Consider the following 26,128-nt stretch of genomic DNA (forward strand, 5'->3'; position numbering starts at 1 on the left):
TATCTAAATCTTTGCCCCTCTAAAAGTAGCTGTTTTAAATATTTTTGTACATATAAGTCCTTTTCCTTTTTTTATCTCTTTGGGATACAAACCTAGTAATGGTAGTACTCAAAGTGTATATACTGTTTTTTAGCCTTTTTGGCATAAGTCTAAATTGCTTTCCTGAATGACTGAATCAATTCACAATCCCCCCAACAATGCAATCATGTCCCAGCTTTCCCATATCTCCTCCAAGATTTTTCATTTTTTTGGTCATAATAGCCATTTCTATTTTGTCCTCTGGTTCTAAATTATCAGAGCATTTTTCCTTGATAATTTCTTGAAAGATGATGTTTGAGTGCTTTTTTTAAAAAAACATGGTTTTCAGTTAAGCCAATAATTTTTAGATTCTCTCTCTTGGATTTGTTTTCCAGTTTAGTTGTTTTTCCCATGAGAGATTTCATTTTTTCTTCTGCTTTTTCATTCTTTTTAATTTATTCAATTGTTCTGTGATGTCTCATGGAATCAAAGCTTCCATTTGTCCAATTCTAATTTTTTTTTCAATTCTAATTTTTAAGACATGATATTCTTTTTTATCTCTTTATTAATTTATTAAGTCATACAAGTGGCCTATTCAAAGACAACTTCAAGATGATTGGCCAAAATGAAGTAAGAACTGAATAAATGGAATTTCTACAACTTTCTACCTGCATATGGCTAGATAAAGCAAATAGAGAAAAAATTTGTAATTATCCTCCAAATTAATTTACAGACTTATCATGGCATAATTAAAGTGTCAATAACATTTAATAGAATTTAGGTAATTATAATTCATATGGAAAAATAAACAGGTAAGAATATCAGAACCTAGATATGCAAATCTATCAGGATCTAAAGTACTTTTTTAATTAAAATTTTTTATTTAATTAATTAATTTAGAATATGTTTCTATGGTTACATGATTCATGTTTTTTCCCTCCCCTCCACCCCCCTGCCCTGGTAGCTGAAACACAATTCCACTGGGTTTTACATGTATCATTGATACCTATTTCCATATTATTAATATTTGCACTAGGGTGATCATTTAGAGTCTACATCCCTAATCATATCCCCTTTGGTCCATGTCATCAAGTAGTTGTTTTTCTTCTGTGTTTCTGCTCCCACAGTTCTTTCTCTGGATGTGGATAGTGTTCTTTCTTGTAAGTCCCCTAGAATTGTCCTGGATCATTGCATTGCTGCTAGTACAGAAGTCCATTACATTGTACCACAGTGTATCTGTCTCTGTGTATAATGTTCTCCTGGTTCTGCTCCTCTCACTCTGCATCCATTCCTAGAGGTTTTTTTAGTTCACATGGAATTCCTCCAGTTCATTATTCCTTTCAGCCCAATAATATTCCATCACCAACATATGCCACAATTTGTTCAATCATTTCCCAATTGAGGGACACCCCCCTCATTTTCCAAATTTTTTCCACCACGAAGAGTGACTATAAATATTTTTGTACATGCCTTTTTCCTCACTCTTTGGGGTATAAACCCAACAGTGGTATGGCTGGATCAAAGGGCAGACAAAGACATCATATTCTTGAATGAACTTTTGTATCTCTTTTTCCATTTGGCCAATTCTACTTTTTAAAGAGTTTCTTTTCCTCTGTGAATTTTTGTATCTTTTTTCAGAGGGCCAATTGTATCTTTCAAGAAGTTTTGCACTTCAGTGCATTTTTGTGTATCTTCTGATTGGTGTATGTGTGTTTTATATCATTTGGCCAATTCTGTTTTTTAAGAGATTCTTCTCTTCTTTGGATTTGTGCCTTTTTTGCCAATTGGCCTATTTTACTTTTCAAGGTATTAATTTCTTCAGCATTTTTTGTACCTCTTTTACCAAGGTGATGTCTCTTTTTTCATGATTTTCTTGTATCATTCTTATTCTTTCCCCAATTTTTCTTCTATGTCTCTTATTTGATTTCTAAAATCTTTTTTTAGTTCCTCCACTAATTCTTTTTGGGCTTAAGAGCAATTCATATTTTTCTTGGAGGCTTTGAATGTAACAGTATTGACTTTGTTGTCTTCTTCTGAGTTTGAATCTACCTTGTCACCAAAATAACTTTCTGGGTTGAGTTTCTTTTTTGGTTGTTTGTTCATTTTCTTTTCTTTTGGTTTAAAAAACTGTTAAAGTTGGGCCATGTAACTGTGGTGAGTAGGGCACTCTTCCAAATTTCAGATTCTTTGTGCAGCCTTCAGAGCTGGCATTGGGAATCTAACTGCTTTCATTTTTTCCAAGGTGGTATGCTATAAGAGTCAGTATGCTGGGGGCCATCAGTCTACGACGCCTTGACAGAGCCATGCATGGTAGCTGGGGAGACCACAGAGTGGTCCTTGGTGAGATGTGACTGCCCACTCTATCACCCTTGCATGATTTCTTTCATCAATGTCCCTTACCTATGAATTGGCATGATTATTATTCCCCCTAGTCTCAAAAGAAATAATGCAAGAGCAAAACACATGTACCCTTATTCCCCAAAACATCACCAAAAGATCAGACCCTCAAACCCAATCCCAAAAGACTATCATGGGTTAACTTTTCCTTAGGTACATAATTCCCAGCAAAACTGCAGGTACAGGCCAAGCCCAAAACTTTCTCATGAAGCCAGCACACAAATCAATCATAGAGGCCCATATAATACGTACAGGTACAGTACAGGCAAAGTAAGCTTCAATATGCCTCAGTGACTCAATTACACAAATCAGTAATTCAAACTCCCTAGTAAACCACCTGTGACGAAATCATTTATCTTGTATTCTGTCTGTAATCACAATACAAAAATATGGAATGTGAATCAAGTGATTTGTTAAAAGTTAATGTATCACTTTTCCAATTATCTCTCTTTGATTCTGTGTATCTACATGCCAATAATATGGATATAAAAATAAATCCCAAGCCTGGGAATGTCAGAGCAGCTATCAGATGCAAAGCAATCCCATGGCTGTTATGATTAAGCTGTCTTCTGTTTGTTATTTTTGTTGACTGATCCTTCACCACCAGTCAGGATACCCTGGAGTCACGAGTGAGGCTGGACCCTGACCGTGGCATTCTGGCACTGGAACAGGACCATTCCTGGCTAGGTAAGTCCCCTTCCCCTAACCCTAATAGTTTCGAAAGGATCAGCTTCTCCCCCCAGAAGAGGTCCCGGGCCCCCCTGTGGATAGAGCAGGGTTTGGGGGGGAGTAATCCAGGGCCCCCAATATAAGAGGGGCAGGCTCCCAAGGAGGAGCAGTTTCAGAACAGGTAAAGTTAGGAGAAGCAAAGGACCGCCATGGGACACCGTGAATTAAAAGAAAGCAAGCTATTCACTGAAATAATTAAACACAATTTTCAGAAAAGGGGAGTAAAGGAGAGATAAGCAAGCAAGTCACAGCTGACTAAGTTCTTGGAGTTTATTCAAAATTGCAGTCTGTGGTTCTCCAATGTAAGAATGGTAGATTTAGACACAGAAGAAAAAGTTAGCCCAGACTTAAAATCTTATAACATCCCCGTTCGGGCTAGACAACCACCAGCAACTCCCACACACACACACCTGAGGGAAGGAGGAGTGAATGGACGGGAATGAGGGGTCCCCCTCCTCCTTCACCTCCACGACCCCCAGCATCAGTACCCCCCACACTCTTTTACCCCTTGGAACTATGATCAGGGTCCCCTGCTTTTCTGTGGCTGCAAATGCTGGTGAATACTGGTGCTCCTCCTCATCCTGTGACTGTGCCACAAGGCTTCAACCTGGTTCTGTGTATGGCCAATATGACAAGAGTTTTGCACCCAAAGCCAGCAAGGAAACCCCTGTAATCTCCTTCTGGGCAGTTGTCCAACTCCCCCTTTTCATCTGTGGCTGAAAGTTCTGGAAGCCTTGGGTGCTGCTTTAGCTTTGCCAAAGACCTATTGCCTCAGTGAGGCCTGCCTCGGTGCACTGTGCTCTACTTTCACCCTGATGCTCTACATACTTCATGCCAGCCTTCTAAGTTGATTGGGGCTGAAAAATGACTTCACCATATCTGTTTGTGGGTTATGCTGCTCCAGAATTTGTTTTGAGGCATTGTATAATTGCTTTTTGGAGGAAGATTTGTTAGAAAGCAGATGAGTCCCTGTTCCTTCAGTGCCATCTTGGCTTCACTCCTCCCTCAAAGCAGTTAAATATTTTTAAAACTATATTTCAATATGGTGGGTCTTTACTTTTATGTTTATATTATGCATTTAGAGACATGATTCTAAGATGGGATCTGTTGACTTCCCAGACTGTCAAAGGGGTCCAAGATCCATAAAAGGTTCCCTTTCCTCTCTGAAGGGAAGTTTGTCTCATCATCTATTCTTTGGAGCCAAGATTAGTCATTCTAATCCATCAGAATTGAGCTGCATTCCATTTCTTCCATTTCCATTGTTATAGTCATTGGGCATAATATTGATCTTGTTCTGTTTACTTCATTCTCCTTCAGTGTATACAAGTTATCTAGTGTTTGTCTGAATTCCTTATATTCATTGTTTCTTGTAATAGAATAATATTTCATTAGAATCATACACCATAATTCATTCTTCCATCCCCTTTATTTCCAGTTTTTTCCCCATACAATTTTTTTTTTACTATAACTATATTTTGTTATATAGGAATCTTCCTTTCTTCCTTCCTCTGATTGCCTTAGGAAGGGGATAACTGGACCACTGTTTAGTGACTTTTCTGGAATGATTAAAAACTGTTTTCTAGCATGCTTAGGCCAATCAACAACTTCACCAACAATGTATTTGTATGCTTGTATTTCCCATATACCCTTCAACATTGACTGTTTCTGTCTTTTACCATCTTTACCAATTTGCTGGCATGAAGTAAAACCTTGGAGTGGTTTTAATTTGTGTTTTCCTTGTTATTAGTGATATGGAGCATTCTTTCATGTGATTGTTGGTAGTTTGTAGTTCTCTGCCACTGAAATAATTTATTGTTATCTTTTTACAAGTTCTCTATCCCAGAATACCTCTTGGTCCTTTGCATTTCTATGAATTCTTTATTTATCTTGGACATCAGATTTCTATTGGAGAGATTTGATTAAAAAATATATTTTTCCCCATTTCTTTTCTCCCCTTTTTCTCCTTGCCTGTATTTATTAGTGCCCAAAATTTTTAAATTGATATCACGCTCTGGTTCATTTAATTATGTAGTCTTTTATGTTTGGTTTGAATGTCTAATTAGAGCTTATTGTGATACATGGTGTACAGATGCTGATGTGAACCTAATTTCTACTAAACCAATTTTCTACTTTCTCCAGAATTCTTATCTATCATGGAGTGCTTTCCCCAGTAGATAGTATTGTTTGGTTATCAAACACTGGAATAATCTATTCCCTTGCTTCTGGGTTTTGCTAATCTAATCTGTTTGAATAACCCCCTCTTTTTTACAAGGGAGTAAGATGAGTAAACCAAGAAGGATCAGGTAACTTGTTCAAGTCCATGTAAGCAACAGGCTGCTCAGCTGAGACCAGAACTTAGATGTCCTGACTCCTAGTTTGTCCCTCCCTGAGATGATAAGCAATCTAATATAGATTTTACATAGCATTAGAATTAAAAAATAAATAAATAAAATGAAGGGTTGAAATGAATGATTTCTTTCTCCAAGGTCCTTACCAATGCCAAACCCCATGACTTCTAGGTTCAAGTAGGAAGATCTTTAGGTCTTCTATACATGGAGAAAGGCTCTGATTTCAATGAGCGGTTGGAATCCTGCCTTCAGCTAGAAGAGGTTTCTTTTCATTTCTGGCTTTGATCTTTTGCTAACCATCCCGCACGCTTCCTTTGTCCAGAATCTCCCTTCCCCTTTCAGCCTTCCATGGCCATTATTATTTCTTGCCCAAGTCTTCCATTTCAAACTCAGCAGCAGCCATAATTCTGAAAAGCAAGAACAAGAAAAAGGAAAAAATAATGTCCCACCGCCACCAACCACCAGCTGCAAAGCAGAAGTAACCAGGGACTTTCCTAAGGAGAAAACCCCTCTTCATTTCTTCAATGACCTTGGCCTTCCTTTTCCTAGAATCTTATGCCATAATTTCTCACTGTCTTTCCTCCTATCTCCCCAAGAGGTAAAGCCTTAGTAATGGATTTTTGTTGCTGTTAAAATCAGTCCAGGCTAATATTTCCCCCCCAAACCCTTTCAGATATATTATTCTTGCACTCGCTAAGAGATGTAGGTAATTTTCTAATGGACACTTGACAGATATGGAAATAAATATCTGTACTCCCCTCTCTCTTTAGAATGGAAGTTCCATAAACACTGTACACAATAACAGCAATATTGTAACCAGCTGCAAAAGCCCAGCTACTCCAGAATCCAGAAGGATTCTTTTTTTTTTTTTTTTTTGTGAAGCCTTTACTTTCCGTCTTGGAATCAATACTGGGTATTGGTTCTAAGGCAGAAGAGTGGTAAGGGCTAGGCAATGGGGGTCAAGTGACTTGCTCAGGGTCACACAGCTAGGTAGTGTCTGAGGTCTGACTTGAACCCAGGACCTCTCATCTTTAGGCCTGGCTTTCAATCCACTGACCACCTAGCTCTCCCCTCTAGAAGGATTCTTGAGGAAAAATGCTATCCATCTCCAAAGAGAGCCAGCCCATAAAATCTGAGTGCAAATTGAAGCATAATTTTTAAATTTATTTTTCTTGCTTTTCTTTTTGCAACATAGCCAATAGGGAAATATGTTGTATATGATTTCTCATGTATAATGGATATCACATTGCTTAACTTACAATGAGGGAGGGATCAGAGGAAGGGGAATTTTAAAAATTAATTGATTGATTGATTGATTTACACATTGATTAAATCAAAATTCATAAAATTTAATTTTAAAATGAAGTGAATAATTAATCCATAAATTAATTTGACATTGAATAATTCCTTAATTAATCATTTAATTTAAAATTTTAATGGATGTTACAATAAATGTATTTTAAACAAATAGTGTTTTAAAAAAGAATGAGAGCTCCAGAGAGTAGAGATTATTTTCTTCTTTGCATTTATATCTCTAGAGCCTAGGACAGTACCTGGCATAGAGAAGGCACAAGTACTTGTGGATGAAAGAATGAATGAATGAATGGAGTTGAAGAAGGCCATACAGTGAGGTGCTGTTTGTTAAGAACAGAGGCAAGGCTAGAACCCTTATCTCGTAACTCCAGGCTGGACCTCCTGTTTCAACATGCTCTGGTCCACTGGGATGCCTGGGGCTGGGTTTCATTAATATCTGGCCCAGCAGACCTTTCTCAGGCACTTGCTATGGGCAGGGCGGATACCAAGATAATGGTGAGCCAGGCCCTGCTCTCAAGGAACTTGTAGCTTCAAGACCAACAGTGGAAGAGGCGGAAATGGCAGCCCCGCAGACAACTGATGAAAGGGAAGATAACCTGCCCAAAGCCACAGAGCTAATAAGTGGGGAGCCAGACCTGGAACCTAGGCCCCTTGACTCCCCAAGTCCCGAGTCCTGAGGCTGGAGACATCCCCTGGGGTCTAGCCCCCTTGCCCTGCATGCCCAGCACATTAAGCAGGAGAAGGCTGGATGTGTGACTGCCTCCATCTTTCCTAGAGCCAGCTTCCCATTCTCTGACTCCTCAGAGCAGCCTCCCTGCTGCCCACAGCCTTGCTCCTGCTTCCTCTGTAGAGGCAGCCTCAAATACTCTCTCTTCCTTCCTCCCCTCAACAGAACCACATCTGTACCAATGAGCTTGATGAAGCAGGAAAAGCCTTCTAAAAAGGCAGTCTCGGTGGTTGGGGACTGTGGGGGGGGAGGGGCGGTTGGCATCAGGGCAAGGCAAGGCAGAGGGCAGGGCAAGGGCAGGGCTGGATTATCAGGGTGTTACTGCAAGGCTGCTAGTCAAATGTTAAGCAAGCTGTCTCTTCAGGAAGCTGGCCAATTTATTATCAGAAGTGAGCTCCCTCCAGCTTCAGGCACTTTTTCTGGGGGGCACATGACTGATCCCATGGTAGCTCATCCTCTCTGCCCCCTTGGTCCTCTGGAAGGTCCTCAGGAGCAAGAGCAGCTTTCCTGGCTTTGTGGGGGAAAAGAAAAAGAAGGAAAGGAAGGAAGGAAGGAAGGAAGGAAGGAAGGAAGGAAGGAAGGAAGGAAGGAAGGAAGGAAGGAAGGAAGGAAGGAAGGAAGGAAGGAAGGGAGGGAGGAAGGAAGGAAGGAAGGAAGGAAGGAAGGAAGGAAAGAAGGAAGGAAAGAAGGAAGGAAGGAAGGAAGGAAGGAAGGAAGGAAGGAAGGAAGGAAGGAAGGAAGGAAGGAAGGGAGGGAGGGAGGGAGGGAGGAAGGAAGGAAGGAAGGAAGGGAGGGAGGGAGGGAGGAAGGAAGGGAGGAAGGAAGGAAGGAAGGGAGGAAGGAAGGGAGGGAGGGAGGGAGGAAGGAAGGAAGGAAGGAAGGGAGGGAGGGAGGAAGGAAGGAAGGGAGGAAGGAAGGGAGGGAGGGAGGGAGGAAGGAAAGGAAAGGAAAGATTGGTCCGTAAACCTTTTACACTGTACTAATGGATGTACTAATAGGATGATTTAGATTCCTTTGATCCAAGTCCAGTACAGTTCTCTTCAGTCCAATTCTAACCCTAATCAGGATATTAATGGCAGCTAGGTGGCATAGTAGATAGAATGCTGAGGTCTAGAGTTGGGAAAACTTGAATTGACTGAGCAAGAAGAGGGCAGCAGGAGCCCACATTGGGAGCACCCATGTGGGGACTTAGATTAGGCTTAAATCTCTTATATTTCTACCTATTTCTCATCCTTCATCTATCTAAGTAATTCTACTAAACTTTATAAAATTCTAAGGACCTAGGAACATCTGGGTGGCTCAGTGGATTGAGAGCTAGGCCTAGAGATGGGAGGTCCTAGGTTCAAATGTGGCCTCAGACACTTCCCAGCTGTGGGACTCTGGTCAAGTCACTTCACCCCCATTGCCTAGCCCTTACCACTCTTCTGCCTTGGAACCAATGCACAGTATTGATTCCGAGACCCAAGGTAAAGATTAAAAATTTTTTTCTAAGGACCAGTCTCTTAAATTTAATTCTTACCAAAAAAACCCTTCAGAAACCACCCAATGGGGTAGCTAGGTGGCTCATTGGATAGAGAGGTAAGTCTAGAAATGGGAGATCCTGGATTCAAATTTGACCTCAGATACTTCCAATTGTGTGACCCATGGCAAGTTACTTAACCCCAACTGCTTACCCCTTACCATTCTTCTGACTTGGAATATTGTTTAGCACTGATTCTAAGACAGAATATCAGGGTTTTGTTTTGATTTAAAAGAAAGAAAGAAAAGGGAAAAGGAAAGAAAAGAAAAAAGAAAAAGGAAACCCCTAGTTTTAAGTTCCTTGCTCCTAAGTCTAACTTAGAACAATGGTTCATTAATTAGAGCTTCAAAGGACCTTGGAAATTTTGTTTAACTGCTTTACTTTACAAATGAGGAAACTAAGGTCCAGAGAAGAGAATGACTTGCCCAAAGCCATACAGTTAGTTATGGATAAAGGTGGGACTCACTTTTTTTGTCAATATTATACTGCTTCTGGAGGTGTGCTGGAGTCAGCTCAAACAAACTTAGGGAGAGCTGATTGTTAAATTTCAGTGTAAACATTTACAGGTTGAAAATCAACAAAAGATACACATCAGGGCTTGATTTGTTGTTTTACTGTCTAGACTTAAGAAAGTGAAGAAATTGTTAACAAAGCAGATTAAATTTAAAAGGGCCTCATGCACATACATACATTTTTTTTAGAACAAAACATTTAATAATAACTCTCTGGCTGTTTATCTTCTCAGGCCCAGTTTCCTTGGAGGCCTGAGCTATCTCTCATTAGCTAAGGCTCCCCCAGGGAGAGAGAGATAGGAGAAAGGGTCTGACTGTGTGCTTGGGAACACACAAAATTCCTCAAACTTCAGGAGCTGGTCAGTAGCACTGGTCTCACTATTAGTGTTTTTTTTTTTTAAAGCCTTACTTTCTGTCCTAGTAACAACTCTAAGACAGAAGGGCAAGGGCTAGGCAAGTGGGGTTAAGTGACTTGCTCAGGGTCATATAGGTAGGAAGTGTCTCAGGTCAAATTTGACCCTGACTCTAAGTCTGTAGTGCTATTCAGTGTTCCACCTATCTAACCCTAACCCTAGTCTCACTGTTGTTATTCAGTCATGTCCAAATCTTCATGACCCCATTTGGGGTTTTCTTGGCAAAGATACTCCAGTGGTCTGCCATTTCCTTCTCCAGCTCATTGTACAGATGAAGAAACTGAGGCAAATAAAGTTAAGTGATTTGCCCAGGGTCACACTGCTAGTAAATGTCTGAAGGCAGATTTGAATTCAGGTTTAGACATCTACAGCCCATATCTCACTATTATCTCACTACTATTCCCTTGCAGCTAATGACCCTGGGAGTGAAACAAAGTATAGCATTGGAAGGCATCCAGGGCTTGGACCCCAATCTGGACTTCCCTTGCCCCAGGCTTTTATTACACTATTTGCCCCCTCCCCCCCACTCTTGCCCAGCCTCCAGGTATAATGGGGAAAATCTTGGACTTGGAGACAGGGCACCTGGATTTGAAATTCCAGCTCTCCAATGTACTTCCCAAGTGATACTGGGAAAGTCATTTCACTTTACTGGGCCTCAGTTTCTTTATCAGTAAAGTGAGAAGGTTGAGATCTATAGATAGGGGTCCACAAATAGATTGCAGGTGGTCAATGAACTTAGCTAAGAAGGAAAAAAATAACACTTTCATTTTTACTCATCTCTAGCTGAAGTTTAGTGTTTCCCTCAAATTACTTAAAAACATTCTTTTGAGATGGTCTTAGTAGACTTTACCAGACTACCAAAAGGTTGAGAATCTCTGGACTCTATCATCTCTAAGGTTCCCCTCAGCTCCAGCTGCTCCACTTCACTGGACTCACTAAGAAACGAAAGTCCACTCTAAACCCAGCTGACTTTCCTCTAAGGCTGTATTGGTGAACCTGTGGCACACCTGCCAGAGAGGGCTGCTCCCCTACCCTTCTTCATGCCCCTGAGGACATTTCTCATCACCCACTCCTCTGCCCAGCAGCCCAATGAGAGCACTTCCTTCCTTCCCTGTCTGGAATAAGGTGAGGAGCTCACATGGGATGGGAGGGTTGCAGTTTGGGCATTCGGTCTCTAAAAGGCTCAACATCACTGCCCTAAGGAATAGAGGGGAGAGAAAGAAGTTTCCAGTGGCCACCCAAAGTACTATGGTGTGAGAGAGATTATAGGAGCTATATATACCTGGAGGTGGGGAAACTCCATCCCTTGACTAATTTATCAACAGGGACCCAATATGCTCATGTATTTAGTTCCATCTCCTTATTTTATAGTTGAGAAAAACAAGGCTCAAACAGGTCACCTGGCTTGCCAGTGAGCGACAGAACTGGCTTTCCAGAACCTCAAACAGCAGCCCCAGCTGTTTGGGAAGGGGCTCTCTCTACCCAGTCTGGCACCAAAGGTTTACCTAGTTGAACCTTCTCTGCCCAAGGTTCTAATTTGTTTGAGAGAGTTCTGAAGTTGGTCTGGATCTGTGGGAGAGGGGAAAGGGCTGAGTGGTTTCTCACACTGGGAAATTAAGGGTTTCTTGCTCTCTCAGCCCAAACACCTCGAGCTTCTGCTTGGTTGAGAGGTGGGGATCAAAAGGACTTTCTGGACCTGTTCTAGGTAGCCAGCCCTGTACATGCTGGGGCCCCCTGATAATTAATCATTCTTATCAGGACCAGAGGACTGGTGGGTGGAGTGATTCAGGTCTGTGGGTTAGAGGAGGAGGAGGAGGAGAAGTGATACTGGAGGGGGTGGATTGTGCTCTTCCTACTCTCAACATAAAGGAGACACTGAGGAATGAAAAGCTGGAGTGGGGATAGGGGGAGAAATGAAGCACATTGATGGCTGGTGGGGAAACACTCCGGTGAGGTAATGGGAAGTTCTCAGGAAGAAATCTGAAGAAGGACTTGGCATAGAGAGCGTTGGATTCCTACAAAGAGATCAGCTATAATATGGCTGAGTCTTTGGTGTGTGACTTGGGGAATGGGGCGCAGTTTGAAGTCAGGGACCCAAGCAACATCATTAGTTCTCCAAAGTCAAAATGCCTTTAAGCCCAAGCCTCAAGTTCCCTTTCTCAATAACCCTGGAGACTCTAGCTGACATTTGCTGTTCAGTCATTTCACTTGTTCCTCTTTGTAACTCCATTTGGAGTTTTCTTGGTAGAAATATGGGGGTGGTCTGCCATTTTCTTCTCCAGCTCATTTTACAGATAAGGAAACTAAGGCAAACAGGGTTAAGGAGCATGCCTAGAGTCACATTCATATGTGTCTGAGGACAAATTTGAACTCAGATCTTCCTGACTCCACTATGCCATCTAGCTACCCGTTACCCATGCTGCAGTCTCCTACAACTCAGCTGAATAACTCAACTGTGAGATGTAGCTCTGGGAGAGTGGAAGAATCTTGGGAGGTTCTGAACCGCGTCCATCCCGGGAAATATACCTTCTGCGCCTCATTTCTCAGCCTTGGTAAGGAACCTCGGTGGTTGCTGGGGTTCTTGGCTCACCTTGAACTCCCTGATTTACCAGAGGGCCAACTTTCCCTCTCCATCCGCTCTCCCATGCTCATCTCCAAGGCTAACGCCCCTCCTTTCGGTGGGGACCCAGCTTGGTCCCCACTCAGAGGGGAGACAACTAGAGGGAAGAGTTTCTAGCACGGCTCCTTCCAGTCCTGTCTCCTAAGCTCAGCCCTGAGCGAAGGGTGGGCATGCCTAGGAGAGTGTGTGCCCACTCCCACACAGGCACACTGGTGGGAGATGACTCTCAGGGCGTCTGCTGAGTCTGGAGTATTTTTAAGTTTTGAAGAAAAAACAGTTCTTGGGAATTTCCTAAGACCAGACTGGGGCTGCCTGTTCCCATGAAAATGTGTAGGACGAGTGCCCAGTGGGGATAAGGTGAATGGCGTATCTGGGCATCAAGGATTTGGCATGGGGAATGACTGAAGGGCACTGTGGAAGGTTAGGGCTAGAGACACCGGGCCAAGGGAGAGAAGGGTGCCTGGCACACTGGTCAGAAATACAAGGGCTTAGGCATACTTGTGGGGCAGCTCATGGGATCATGGGGACTAAGGGGGGGGAGGGCTTGGAAGCCATGAAATCCAGCCCATCATGGATTCCTCCAGGACACACTCGTTGGATAAAATGAGATGGGTGGCTATAAGAACAGCAGGAAAGGGGCAACTCAATGGAGAGAGAGTCAAGCTTGGGGACACGAGGTCCCCGGTTCAAAGCTGACTTCAGATGCTTCCTAAGTGGATGACCGTGGTAAGACACCTAACCCCAATTGCCTAGCTCTCACTTATCTTCTGCCTTAGAACTGAAACTTAATATTAATCGATCAATCAATAAGCCATGCAGGGAGAGAAAACCTACCGGCCATAGAATGAGGGGTCATCTAGGTCAAATCCCTCATTTTACAGGTGAAGAAACTGAGGCCCAGAAAACTGAAGTGACTTATCTAGGACTGAATCTGAGCCAGGATGAAAACCCAGGTTTTCCTGGCTTCAATTTCAAGCAGCTCTCCCCTCTGCCAGGTCTAGGCTCATGGGCATTGTTTCTGATGCCCCTCCTCACCTCTCCCAAAACAGCAGCACATATTTTTAGCTCGGTGGTCTTCACATCTATCTCCATCCCGCCCAACCCAGAGAAGCATGGCAGGAGTGGAGGAATTTAGAACCCAAAGGATTTCATCATTCTGAGGAAGGGGATGGGGAGGGGAGGAGATATTTCCCACTAGCAAATGCCCAGAAGACTGAGGAAGTCATAAATACCTCTCTGCTGCCTCCTACAGCCAGAGAACAACAGCAGCCTCCACAACAGAGGCTAGGGGGCATGATGGGGTGTTGGCTCACCCTAGAGTACAGAGGGAAGCATCTTTGATGAATATTTAAGAACCATAAAAGGTAAGAGTGAGAAGCAACCTTCATTGCAATCTAGACCAAGCCTTGTTCTCATTTTCCAGCTGAAGAAATGAGAGCCCAGGAAATGACTCCCCCAAGGACATTTGGAGAGTAAAGTGGCAAAGACTGGGAGGCATCTGAGTCCTTGTCACCACTCCACACTGCTCTGGGAAGTTAATAAAAGGATATTTAATGGAGACTTTGGGGAAATCAAATACTCCCACCAGTGGGAACCAGGATGGGAGGAGAGGCAGTTCAGGATCGGGAGCGGGGTTTGGGAGGGAAGGGAGTTGAATCCTGATGTGTGGTTCAAGGGAGAGAGCCCTGGGAGGGGTGGTCTTGGCAAGGTGGAGCTCCTTGGGAAGGGCTGGCTCCAGGGGGTGGGAGGCTTCTCAAAACTTGTCTCTGGCTCTCTTTTACTTGAGTAAGAACATCCACACTCTGCAGCTGAATGAAGAGTGGGAAACAGTTGTGGATATCTTCCCCCTCTCTTCTTCTGTCTCTCTCTTCCCCCCTCTTCCTCTCTCTCCCTCTCTCTCTCTCTTCCTCTCCCTCTCTCTCTCTTCCCCCCTCTTCCTCTCCCTCCCTCCCTCCCCCCTCTCTCTATTACCCCCTCCTCTCTCTCTCTTCTCCCTTCTCTTCCTCTCCTCTCTCTCCCTCTCTCTCTCTTCCTCTCTCTTCCCCCCCTCTTCTTCTCTCTCTCTTCCCCCTCTCTTCCTCTCACTCTTTCTCTCCCCCCCCTCTCTCTCTCTCACACACACACACACACACACACACACACATGCAAAGCTGAAAGACCTCCTGCTCTTCTATCTCAAGGATGCCTTCAGAGAGCAAAGGGTAGAAGAGACCTTAAGAGGTCACTGCCTTTTTTTGCCATGAGGAAATTAAGATCCAGGGAGGGGAGGTTACTTACCCAAGATCACACAGCTAGTAAATAGGAGAGCTGGGGCTAGAACCCATGGCTCTTGGCCACCAGTGCGAGGCTCTCTCCTCTACACTGGGCTTCCTTGACCCACCCCACAAGGGGCAGAGTGAACCTGGACAGGAGGGTGCTAACCCCAGAAGGTATTTTGGACTTTTGTCCTTTTTCATGGGAAGGGAGATGAAGCGACCAGTTTGCCCCTGGAATCTACGGAGCAGCCTGGCATCCTGGGGTGATTCAGCATGCTTTGTGAAGTCTGATGCCCGAGTGCCCCACTCCTGCCCTCAGCCTCAGGGCCCCTCCCCAGCCTCCGCCTGCCCTCCCTGCCCCTGCCCACACACACACACTCTTTGCTCCTTACCTTTTGCAGAGAAGCTGCTTTCCCACCCCCCAATGGGCCTCTCCCTGACCTCCACAGTTTCATGTGGAAGAGCGGAGGGGCAACAGGAACAGGGTGAGAGCCTGGCACATTGGCAGGGTGGGGGCCTGGCATGTTGGTGGGGCAGAGGCCTGGCACACCACCGGTAGGGTGGATGCCGGGCACGGGGACAGAGTAGGGGCAAGACACATTGGTCACGTGGCAGTAAGGAACGGGGAAGGGACAAGAGTGCCAGTGAGAAGCACACAATCTGGGTTTTTGGGTCCTGTCCGGCTCCACCACCCTCTGCAGCTGGACGGCATCAGCCATGTACCTGGAAAGAGAAAACCATTCACGCCTCGGCTGCCTCTTGTGCTGTCCTTCCTTTCGAGAAGGAAGAAGCACAGGGTTCTGGGCCCATGATAGTGGCTTTGCTCCAGGGGGAGTTGCTTCCAGCACCCCACCCCATCCTTGGAGATGACCGGGCTACTGCCAGGGAAATGGGGGCCAGGAAAACAGGGAGGGGGATCCTCGGTGCAACAAGGAAGGCTGCCCGGGGGCCCCCACCACACTGGCTCTTTGTGGGGTGCCTCAGGGAGAGGCTTGGGGAAAGGAGGAGAGGATAGGGGTGGGCTAGGGAGCTCAGCATGACCCCTCCCCCCTGGCGTGGCCCTCTCGGGTGGGGGCCCCAACTCACTTAGGTCCCAGCGGTGCACAAAGGGTTAAATACCAGTTGCTGACACAGCCCAGGTCAAAGGGGTTATAACCCTGCAGGTAATGGCACTAGGAGAGGCAGGAGGGTTAACTGGCTACTTACTGCATCGCCTGGCATTTACAGTCACTTGGTAATAGTCCCCCACTAGAATACTAGCTCCTTGAAGGCCTTGCCTCATCTCTGGGTGCCCGGCACCCAGCCTAGTGCCCTCCTGTGCTTACTGAATACCGTAAGAGCCTGCCAGGCATTTGGCCTGCTGTCTCATTTTGCCTTCACAGACAACCCTGGCAAGGAAGTGCCATTATGATTCCCATTTTACAGATGAGAGAACTGAGTCCGAGAAAAGATGACTAGACCAGAGTCCCACGGTCCACAAGTTTCAGGGGGCAAGCTTTGAACTCGGGTCTTCTTGACTCCCGTGTCACAGTGAGGGGCAGCTGGGTAGCTCAGTGGATAGAACACCAGACCCAGCGTCAGGAGGACCTGGGTTCAGATTTAGCCCTGAACATTTTCTAGCTGTGTGACCCTTGGCTTAAGCCTCTGTCTTAGAACAGATATTAAGAGAGAAGGAAATAAAGAAATAAATGTGTGGTGAAGGCTAGAGGAGGAGGGAGAAGCAAGCTCCCCCCACTGCTCAAGCACAGGATCCCTCCTGTACCTTGCCCTCGTAAGAGCGCTCAGCCGAGCTCACAGACAGAGCTTGCGTCCCCAGGAGCAGCAGCAGCGGGAGCAGGAAGGCGGTGGCTGGGATGGCCGCCACGACCCTGGCAGCTGGGCTAAGGGGCACAACTTTCTCCTCTTTGTGCTTCCTCATCTCCCGCCTCCATCCTTATTTTAGTACCCCTTCCCTGTCCTTTCTGGTCCCTTCCTCATGCTACTGCCTTACCTCTCCCTCTCCCAGACCCACCATCCCCTCTCTGACCCCTTATCGTTTCTTGTTCCTCCTCCTGGTCCATAGGTCCCCCCCCAGTCGCCGGTCAGACTCTTCCAGACCCTATTTGGGAATTTCTTGGCACAGATACTGGAGTGGTTGGCCATTTCCTTCTCCAGCTCATTTGACAGATGAAGAAACTGAGGCACACAAGGTGAAATGACTTGCCCAGGGTCATTCAGCTAGTCTAAGGCTAGATTTGAAGATGAGTCTATCCACTGAGCCACCCAGCTGCCCCCTTCTTTCCTTGTCTGTTTTCCTCTTCCTTGACCCCCTTCCCTTGGCTCCCTCCCTGACGTTTTCCATTTTGGCTCCTGCCCTGTCCCCTTTCCTGAGACCACATCAGCGTTCATGAAGCCCCAGCCTCAGGGACCCTGCAGAGGATACGCAAAGGCCTTGTCCAAGGTGAAGGGCTGCTGAGACGTTCGGATTAAGAAGATCAAGCAGGAACAGAGCAGGGCTCCCGTGTAGAGGCAGAGCGAGACCACCAGGAGCAAGAAGCAGCGGAAGTTTCGTTGGCCGATGCAGTTGTTGACCCACTTGCAATGGTGATCAAAATCCTGGGAGGAGTGAGGTGAAATGGGGCTTGGGGCTCCACCGAGGAACCTGCAAGCCTCAAGCCCCTCTCCATTTCCTCACCCCTAGGTCCCTGCCATTTCAAACCCTTCCCCTCGGAGCCCTCCCAAACACGTGAAGAACCTGAGAGGCAAACTAGCCCGCCCATGCCGATTCCCAGCTGAGGGATGGGAGTTCTTTCTTTTGGGGAGGCAGCTTGGGCCATGAAAAGAGCACCAGATGGAAATCAGATCTGGGGTCCAGTTGAGTCTCTAGCACAGCCAAGTGATGAGACTAGGAGTGGCTAGATGATGGCTCAGGGGACAGAAAGCCAGGCTGGAGAGGGGAAGTCCTGGGTTCAAATCTGGCAGTGTGACCTTGGGCAAGTCACTTAACCCCAATTGCCTAGTTCTTACTGCACTTCTGCCTTGGAGCCAATGCATAGTATCAATTCTAAAATAGAAGGTAATTGTTTAAAAAAAAGTGAAGTGTTAAATGTTCTTATTCTTCATGGCCCCATTTGGGGTTTTCTTGGCAAAGATACTGGAGTGGTTTGCCATTTCCTTCTCCAGAGCATTTTTTACAGATAAGGAAACTGAGGCATGCAAAGTTAAGTGACTTGCCCAGGGTCTCACAGCTAGTAAGTGTCTAAGGTCACATTTGAACTCAGGAAGAGGAAGTCTCTCTGACTCCAGATCTAGCACTCTATTCACTGCATCAACGAGTGGCCAAAGTGCTATAAAGCAGTTTTAGATTAATCTGAGAAAGTCTTTTATTGTTGAACCCCAGACTTTGATTCCCAAAGACTCGAGTGAGCAAGGGACAGAGTTTTGTGCTGGGATCAGCATTGCTCTGGCCCATTCTCTGCCCCCAATGTACCCCCTACATGAACTCCCACCAGTAGGAGTCTACATGGTCTGGTCAACTGAGACCAAGGGGGCAATAAAGTTGACTTTCTCCCCTCCCTAAAGAGAAGTAAGTGTGTTTGTGTACAGACAGAATACAAGAATCAGTCCTAAGTCATGGGCTATTTTTCTTTCTTCCTTTCAAATTTTTTAAAAATTATATTTCTCTTTTCCAGATTACAGGAAGGTACAACTTTTAATCATTGTTTTCTGACATTTTGTTATGTACGTTCTCTCTCTCCTTCCCTCTTATCTTCCCTCCCTGAGATGGTAGCTAATATGTAATAAGGTGTACATGTGCTATCATGCGATACATATTTCTGTGTTCATCATGTGAAAGAAGGCATACGCCACTTACACAAGAAAAAAATTCAAAGAGGAAATAGAGTATTACAAAAGGCATGCTTCAAGCTGCATCCAGAAGCCTTCAGTTCCTTCTGTGGCAGTGGATGGTGGTACTCATGTACCATGAGTCTCTTGGAGGCATCCTGGATCCTTGTAATGGATAATGGTTAAGTCTTTCACAGTTGATCATCATACAGTATTGCCATTTCTGTGTAAACATTCTCCTGGTTCTGCTCCCCTCACTTGGCATCACTCCATGTCAGGCTCTCCAGGGTTTTGGTTTCTTTTGTGATACTCTTGTCTGTCCTTTTTTTATGGCACGACGGCATTCCATCACCATCATTTACCACAACGTGTTCAGTTTCCAGTTCTTTATCACCACAAAAAGAACCGCTTTAAGTATCTTTGTACAAGTCGGTCTTTTCTTTTCCCCTGTCTTAGAACTTTGAGACATAAACCTCCTAGTGATATTACTGGATCAAAGGGTATGCATAATTTTATGATCCTCTGGACACAGTACCAAATTGCTCTCCAGGATGGTTATTTCAGTTCACAGCTCCACCAACAGGGTATGAGGGTCCCAATTTCCCCACCTCCTCTCCAGCATTTATCATTTTCATTTTTTGTCATATTAGCCAATCGGATAAGTATGAGGTAGTACCTCAGAGTTGTCTTAATTTGCATTTCTCTGATCAGTAATGATTTGGAGGCATAGCTAGGTTGCTTAGTGGATAGAGATAGCCAGACTTGGAGAAGAAAGGTTGTGGACTAGAATCTGGCCTCAGACATTTCCCAGTGGTGTGACCTTGAACAAGTCACTTAACCCCAATTGCCTAGCCTTTACCCCTCTTCTGCCTGAGAAGAGATATTTAGTATTTATTCTAAGAGAGACAGTAAGGGTTTCTACAAAAAAAAAAAGTGATTTGGAGTATTTTTCCATTGGACTAAAGATTTAATTTCTTCATCTGAGAACTACCTGTTCATAACCTTTGACCATTTATCAATTGGAGAATGACTTGCATTCTTATAAATGTGCCACAGTTCTCTATATATTTGAGGAAATGAAGGCTTTGTCAGAGATACTTACTATAAATTTTTTCCCCCAGTTTGTTGTTTCCCTTCTAATCTTGGTTACATTGGTTTTGTCTGTGCACTCTATTTTTTATTGTTGTTATCTGTTTTATATCTATAACTTTCTGTATGTCTTATTTGGTCATAAATTTTTCCCTTATCCATATGTCTAACAGGTACACTAACTTGTGCTCCCCTAATTTGTTTATGGTTATCACCCTTTATTTCTAAATCCCTCATCCATTTTGACTTTATTTTGGTATAAGGCATGAGATATTCTGGTCTATGACTATTTCCGCCATATTGTTTTCCATTTTTCCCAGAAATTTTTGGTTGAGTAGTGAGTTTTTCTTCCAGAAGCTTGGACTTTGGGTTTGCCAAACACTAGATTATTGTGGTCATGCACTATGCATATTGAGTGACTAATCAATTCCATTGATTCACTACTCTATTTCTTAGCCAGTGCCAGATTGGTTTTGTTGGTTTGGTTTGGTTTTAAACCCTTACTTTATGTCTTAGAATCAACACTCCATATTGGTTCTAAGGCAGAAGAGTGGTAAGGGCTAAGCAATAGGGGTTAAATGACTTGTCCAGGGTCACAGTTAGGAAGTATCTGAGGCCAGATATGAACCTAGATCCTCCTGAATCTAGGTCTGGATCTCTATCCAACCTGCTAGCTAGCTGCCTCTAATACCAAATTGTTTTAATGGTTGCCCTTTATAACACAGTCTGAAATTTGGTACAGCTAAGCTACCTTCCTTCATATTTTTTTTTCTATTTCCCTTAATATTTTTGACCCGTTGTTTTTCCAGATGAATTTTATTATTGTTTCTAGGGCTATGAAATAATTTTGGGGTTCTTTGATTGGTATGACATTGACTAGGTAAATTCATTTAGGCAGAATTGTTATTTTATTGTATTGGTCTGACCTATCTATGAGCAATTAATGTTTTTCCAGTTGTTTATATCTGACTTTATATGGAAAGTATTTTGTAATTGTATTCATATAGTTCCTGGATTTGTCTTGGCAAGTACATTTTTAGGTATTTTATTTTGTTTATACTTTTTTTTAATGGGATTTCTCTTTCTATCTCTTGTTATTGGATTTTATTGGTAATATAGAGAAATGCTGCTGATTTCTATGGGTTTATTTTATATCTTACAGTTTTTCTAGTTATTGTTTTAATTAGTTTTTTGAATGATTCTCTAAGCCTACTATCATATCATCTATAAAGAGTGATAGCTTTATTTCCTCATTTTCTATTCTAATTCCTTCAATTTCTTCTCTTATTGTGATAGCTAACATTTCCAGTATAACACTGAAAGTAGTAGATATAATGGGCATCCTTGCTTTACTCCTGATCTTATTAGAAAGACTTCTAGCTTATTTTATTACAGATCATGTTTGCTGATGGTTTTATGTAGGTGCTATTTATCATTTTAAGAAATGTATCATTTATTCCAATGTTCTCTAGTGTGTTTAAAATATCAATGGGAGTTATATTTTGTCAAAAGGTTTTTCTGCATCAATTGAAATAATCAGATTTTGGTTTTATTGATAACATCAATTATTCTGATAGTTTTCTAATTTTGAACCATATCTGCATTCCTGCAGACATAGTCATAGTGGTCAGGGGTTCTTAATGCAGGATTTGGGGTATCTTCATAGATTTCAGGGGATTTGTAAACTTGAGAAGACAAAAATTATGTCTCTATTTTTCACTATCCACTCACTGAAATCTGTTATTTTATTCAATTATCAATGTTTTAAAACTATTAAAAAACCAAAGGGGTCCAAAGGCTTATTAAAAAAAGGTATCCATAACTCAAAAAAGGTTAAGAACTGTTAGAACTCTTAGGCAGGATTCTTAGAGATCATTTAAGTCATTTTTTTGTTGTAGCTAATCTGTCATGACCCTATTTGGGTTTGCTTGTTTTGTGTGTTGGTTTTTTGCAAAGACACTGGAGTGGTTTGCCATTTCCTTCTCTGGCCCATTTTATAGATGAGGAAACAGGGTAATGATGGGATTAAGTGACTTGCCCAGGGTCACATAGCTAGTGTCTGAGGCCAGATTTGCCCTCAGGAAGAGGGAGTATCTGACTTCAGATCTAGCACTCTATCCATTGCATCACCTAATTGCCCTCCTTGAGATCATCTATCTAATTCATTTTTTAGATGAGAAAATGGAGGACTATAGAGAAGTCATAGATTTAAAAATAGGAGGGACCTCAGAGTCTTTCAAGTTCAACCCCTTTTTATAGAGGTGAGAAAACTGAGATACACAAAGATTCAGTGCTAAAGTCCCATAGGTAGTGAGCGTTGGAGGTAAGATCTTAACCTACACAAAGAACTGGAAAACGAAAGGATGCCCATCAATTTGGGAATGGCTGAACCAATTGTCATACGTGATTGTAATAGTATCCTATTGTGCCATAAGAAATGATGAACAGGAGGATTTCCGAAAAAGCTGGAAGAATGTATATGAACTGATACAAAGCAGAACCAGGAGAACATTGGGCAGAGTAATAGCAAAACTAGGCTGATCAGCCTGAAGGACTTAACCATGTATCAGCAATGCAAGGATCCGAGACAATTCCAAGGGGCTCATGATGGAAAAGGCTATGCACCACCATAGAAGGACTCCATGGGGTCTGGAAGCAGACTGAAGCATTGTAATTTTCCCCACTATTTCTTTCATGAGCTTTTTCTTGTTTGTGTGATATGTGTCTTCTTTCACAACATGACAATAGCATGTTTAACCTAAATCAGTTATTTGCCATCTAAGGGAGAAGACACAGGGGAGAGGGAAGGAGAGAATCTGGATCATAAAATGTCAGAAAACAAAATGTTAACAACTGTTTCTACATGTCATTGGGGGAAAATATCATAAAAAATTTTTGAACCCAAATCCTTTGACTCCAGAATCAGTGCTTGTTTCACACGATGGTGGCTGCCCAAGGTCACATAACTAGTCAGTGGTGGCACTGGAAATCAAACCCAGATCTCCTGAGTTCCAGGTCCAGGGCTCTCCTGACAGCATCTGATTGCACCCCTACTTTTCGTAGACATGCCTGATCCATGTTTGTACACATGTTTCCAACCATAGTGAAGCTAGCTAACATGTGACGTGCTTTAGAACAGTTTTTTTGAACCCTTACTTTCTATCTTAGAATTGATACTGTGTATTGGTTCTAAAGCAGAAGAGAGCTAGGCAATTGGGGTTAGGTGACTTTCCCAGGGTCATATAGCTAAGAAGTGTCTGGGTTCAGATTTGAATTCAAGTCCTCCCGACTCCAGGACCAACTCTCATTTGGATGAGCCTTCTTTGGACAAGTTTTAAGGAATTCTCATATATGTGCTTATGTGATACAGTGGGAAGCGGAGCTAATGCACAGGAAAGCACAATAGATCTGGTGTGAAAAAGACAGGCTTGAATCTCTGTTCCAAACCTTTTTTTTATGACCATGCACAAGTCATAGAACCTCTCTGAGCCTTGGTTTCCCCATATGAAAATGAAGATAAACTTGTCATTGTGAAATTTGTTCTCAAGAATGTGCTATTGGAAATCTAAGCTATCCCATTGAAGGTGGGGGAGTCTTGATGGCAGCCTGGATGCCCTCCCAGGTAGGACTCACCTCCACACAGATGTTGCACCTGGGACAGTGGTAGGTTCGGGGAGGACGGTGATAGCGACACCTCTGGCACCATTGGAGGCGGAAGGCTCTCCTGTTCACCCACACCACCTTGATGGCCAGTGGACACTGCCACTCAGAGCCTGGGCATGGAGAGAGGCAGGGAGCACCTGATAATGCTTACATCCCCAGAACAAGGAACTAGAGGCCTGGGGGCTTCCAGATTCCCGGACTCTAAAGAACCCTCCCTCGAGGGAGGGAGGGAGCAATCTGTGGAGAAGAGTAGAGACGTTTACATGGGGCACACAGGGCAACCCTACTGAGACACTTATGTGTCTAAAGCACCAGGATTTTCCAAGCAGGAAGAGTTCTGATTTAAAAATGAGGCCTTTGGAGCCATTAGCCCACCCTTTAAAGTGGAGTTGAGGAAGGGGTGATGGAGAGGGAAGGAAAATAAAGAAAAGAGAGGTACTGGAACCTGGTAGGATGGAAGGAGGAGCAGGGTCTCTCTATTACCCTGCTTCACACCTGGCTAGGTTTCTCCCCTTCTCTTCCTTCCCACACCCACTTCACTCATCCCCAGGATCAGCAGGAAAATCCTCAGAAGTGATCCAGACCAGTTCCCTCCTTTTTCAGATGCAGAAACTTATTCCCCAAGAGGGAGGATGACTTCCCAGGCTCCCACAGTTAATTAGTGGCAGAGTCAGGAAGAGAACCTAAGTTCTTGGTTCTCAGCTCAGAGCAGAATACCACTTTAGCTTGATGGTTTAGGAAAAACAGCTTCTGGAGGCAGAAGCAGCAGAGACAGGTACTCTGGGGAAACTGAGGCACAAAGGAGGGAGAGGTTTTCTATCTCCATGGCTGGCCTGATCTATGGCCATCAACCCTCCTCCTTCCTACATTATTTTTTTTAACCCTTACTTTCTGTCTTAGTTTCAACTTTAAGGCAAGAAGGCCAAGGGCCAGGCAAATGAGGTAGAGTGACTTGCCAAGGGTCACATGGGTAAGAAGTATCTGAGAATAGATTTGAACCTGATCCTCCCAACTCCAGGTCTGTCACTCTATCTGCTGTGCTACCCAGCTGCCCCCTACCCCTACCTAAGGCTGGAAGGGCCTTACCTCGGTGGAGGATGCCAGGGTCAGAGAAATTGAGAAAAATAAGACTGACCAAAGTGAGAACAAAGAGGAACCCATTGATAGTAGGAGACACCCAGTCACCATGCTGAGCAAGCCATCTGCAACTGAAAAGAGAACCCCAACTAAATTGCTGCTTCAGCCCTCCCTCTACTCCCCTGTGGGCATTTCCCCTCCCATCCCAACTCGCCCCAAGCCCCAGGGTCCAGTTGGACTCAAAGGAAGGTATGTTGAATGCAATGTCCAGAAATGATACTGTCTCAAGAGAATACCCCAATGCCTTTCATTCCACCTGAGCCAGGCCTGAACCTAAGAGCAGGGAGGGGAGGAGAATTCTTGTTCTTCTTGGTAGCTGTGATGAGCAAAGCTGGGTGTGTATGGCCCATTCCACCACCGTGGTCATTTCTACTCATTCAGAGCCTTGGTGTATCTGGGTGGCCTTTGGGAGACAAGAAGGTAGCCCTACCAGCCCAGGAGACTAAAGGGAGTATTAGAGCACAGTAAGCATTTCATTGATCAAGAGCATCCATGGGCATGTATCAGGGAGACAGGAGAGATGAGGGATAGCTCTAGCAGACCCTCCCTATCCAGTCAGGATTCCTGTAGAGGGGAGGGGAGCCCAGTTGGGCTATGGAGAAGGCAAGATACCTGGGAGATGGGGAGCTGTGATCTGATCTGTGTATATGTAGTGCTTCATGGGAGCAGAGAATTGAGAGAGACCCAGGCAATGGGGACCCACTCACGGAAAGGAGAAGAACAGACCACTGATGGTGATCAACAGCATAACATTGAAGGCAGCAAAAATGCTGGATGGGGCCCAGGAGTGAAGCTCATTCCTCTGGGGCACTGACTCCCTCCTGGGGTGCATGACCAGGCACTCAGTGCCCCCAGGGGAGAGTAGAGCCGCTGCTGGGCTCTCTCCCCCCTGCTGGCTACTCAGGACCTGTCTGTCCCTTGCCTTCAGAATTCTATGAGAAGTTACGAAGTCATACAGTATGACATCATAATAGACAAAGAGGTCCCTAGGGGAGGCTGGAACTCAGGTTTTTGAACAGATACTTCTGTTGGGTTCTCCTGTCTTATTTGACTATTCTCTAGCCCCTGATTTCCAACCTCATTGTCTAGGTTCTGCTTCTGGTGAGGGATGGCTCTCAGAATGAAGAAGAGAGATAGGTAGCTAGTTGGATGGATAGATAGATAGATAGATAGATAGATAGATGAAGAATGAGAGAGAGGAAGGGAGAGAGGGAGAAAGAGAAATAGACAGACAACATTTATTAAGCACTTACTATGATCCAGGCACTATGCTAAGGCCTAAGATACTAGAATTTAGTGGGGGGAGGAAGGAGGAGAGAAAGATACTCAAACTCAGGATTATGGTGAAGAGATGATCAGGAATTGGGCTTTTTTTTAATTTAAATTTATTTATTTATTTAGAATATTTCCCCATGGTCACATGATTCATGATTCCTACCCCCCCCCCCCCCCCCATACACACACACCTCTTGCCTCCCCACTCCTGGAGCTGACAAGCAGTTCCCCTGGGTTATATATGGTATTATTGTTCAAAACCTATTTTCATGTTATTCATATTTGCA

The 26,128-nt window shown here is 44.1% G+C and overlaps 2 protein-coding genes across 4 annotated transcripts in view; both read right to left on the reverse strand.

The window, feature by feature from the left end:
• Positions 1-5,524: 5,524 nt before the first annotated feature.
• Positions 5,525-25,499, reverse strand: ZDHHC19 (zinc finger DHHC-type palmitoyltransferase 19). Of its 3 annotated transcripts, XR_008911758.1 has the most exons (9): positions 25,274-25,499; positions 24,516-24,637; positions 23,400-23,539; positions 17,275-17,447; positions 16,615-16,720; positions 15,939-16,024; positions 15,245-15,575; positions 13,830-13,911; positions 5,525-5,899 (listed from the first exon to the last, which is right to left on the reverse strand). XR_008911758.1 is itself a non-coding variant. In XM_056797177.1 (8 exons), exons 1-8 carry the CDS (start codon positions 25,396-25,398, stop codon positions 14,268-14,270), a joined length of 1,221 nt encoding a protein of 406 aa, XP_056653155.1. In that variant the 5' UTR covers positions 25,399-25,499; the 3' UTR covers positions 14,133-14,267. The 3 variants fall into 3 exon arrangements, 2 of the variants coding, with proteins under 2 accessions (XP_056653155.1, XP_056653154.1); XM_056797177.1 differs by lacking the exons at positions 5,525-5,899; positions 13,830-13,911 and adding an exon at positions 14,133-14,405; XM_056797176.1 differs by lacking the exons at positions 5,525-5,899; positions 13,830-13,911 and having other exon boundaries at positions 14,586-15,575.
• PCYT1A (phosphate cytidylyltransferase 1A, choline) overlaps positions 23,419-26,128 on the reverse strand; it is a 135,077-nt gene continuing 132,367 nt past the window's right edge. Inside the window, exon 15 of the transcript XR_008911757.1 lies at positions 23,419-23,539. The gene's annotated coding sequence lies outside the window, so the exon portion shown is untranslated. The remainder of the gene's footprint in view (positions 23,540-26,128) is intronic.

The sequence above is a fragment of the Monodelphis domestica genome, chromosome 4 (assembly GCF_027887165.1).
Source record: "Monodelphis domestica isolate mMonDom1 chromosome 4, mMonDom1.pri, whole genome shotgun sequence".
NCBI classification, from domain to species: Eukaryota; Metazoa; Chordata; class Mammalia; order Didelphimorphia; family Didelphidae; genus Monodelphis; species Monodelphis domestica.

Bases quoted from the DNA above. Each gene is read 5' to 3' on its own strand.
- ZDHHC19 (XM_056797176.1), bottom strand. From the start codon at position 25,398: ATGCACCCCAGGAGGGAGTCAGTGCCCCAGAGGAATGAGCTTCACTCC. The intron at 17,448-23,399 runs GTGAGTCCTACC...CACTCCTCCCAG, and splicing joins GGTGCAACATCTGTGTGGAG to GATTTTGATCACCATTGCAA. The intron at 16,721-17,274 runs GTATCCTCTGCA...CCCAGCTGCCAG, and splicing joins ACCTTGGACAAGGCCTTTGC to GGTCGTGGCGGCCATCCCAG.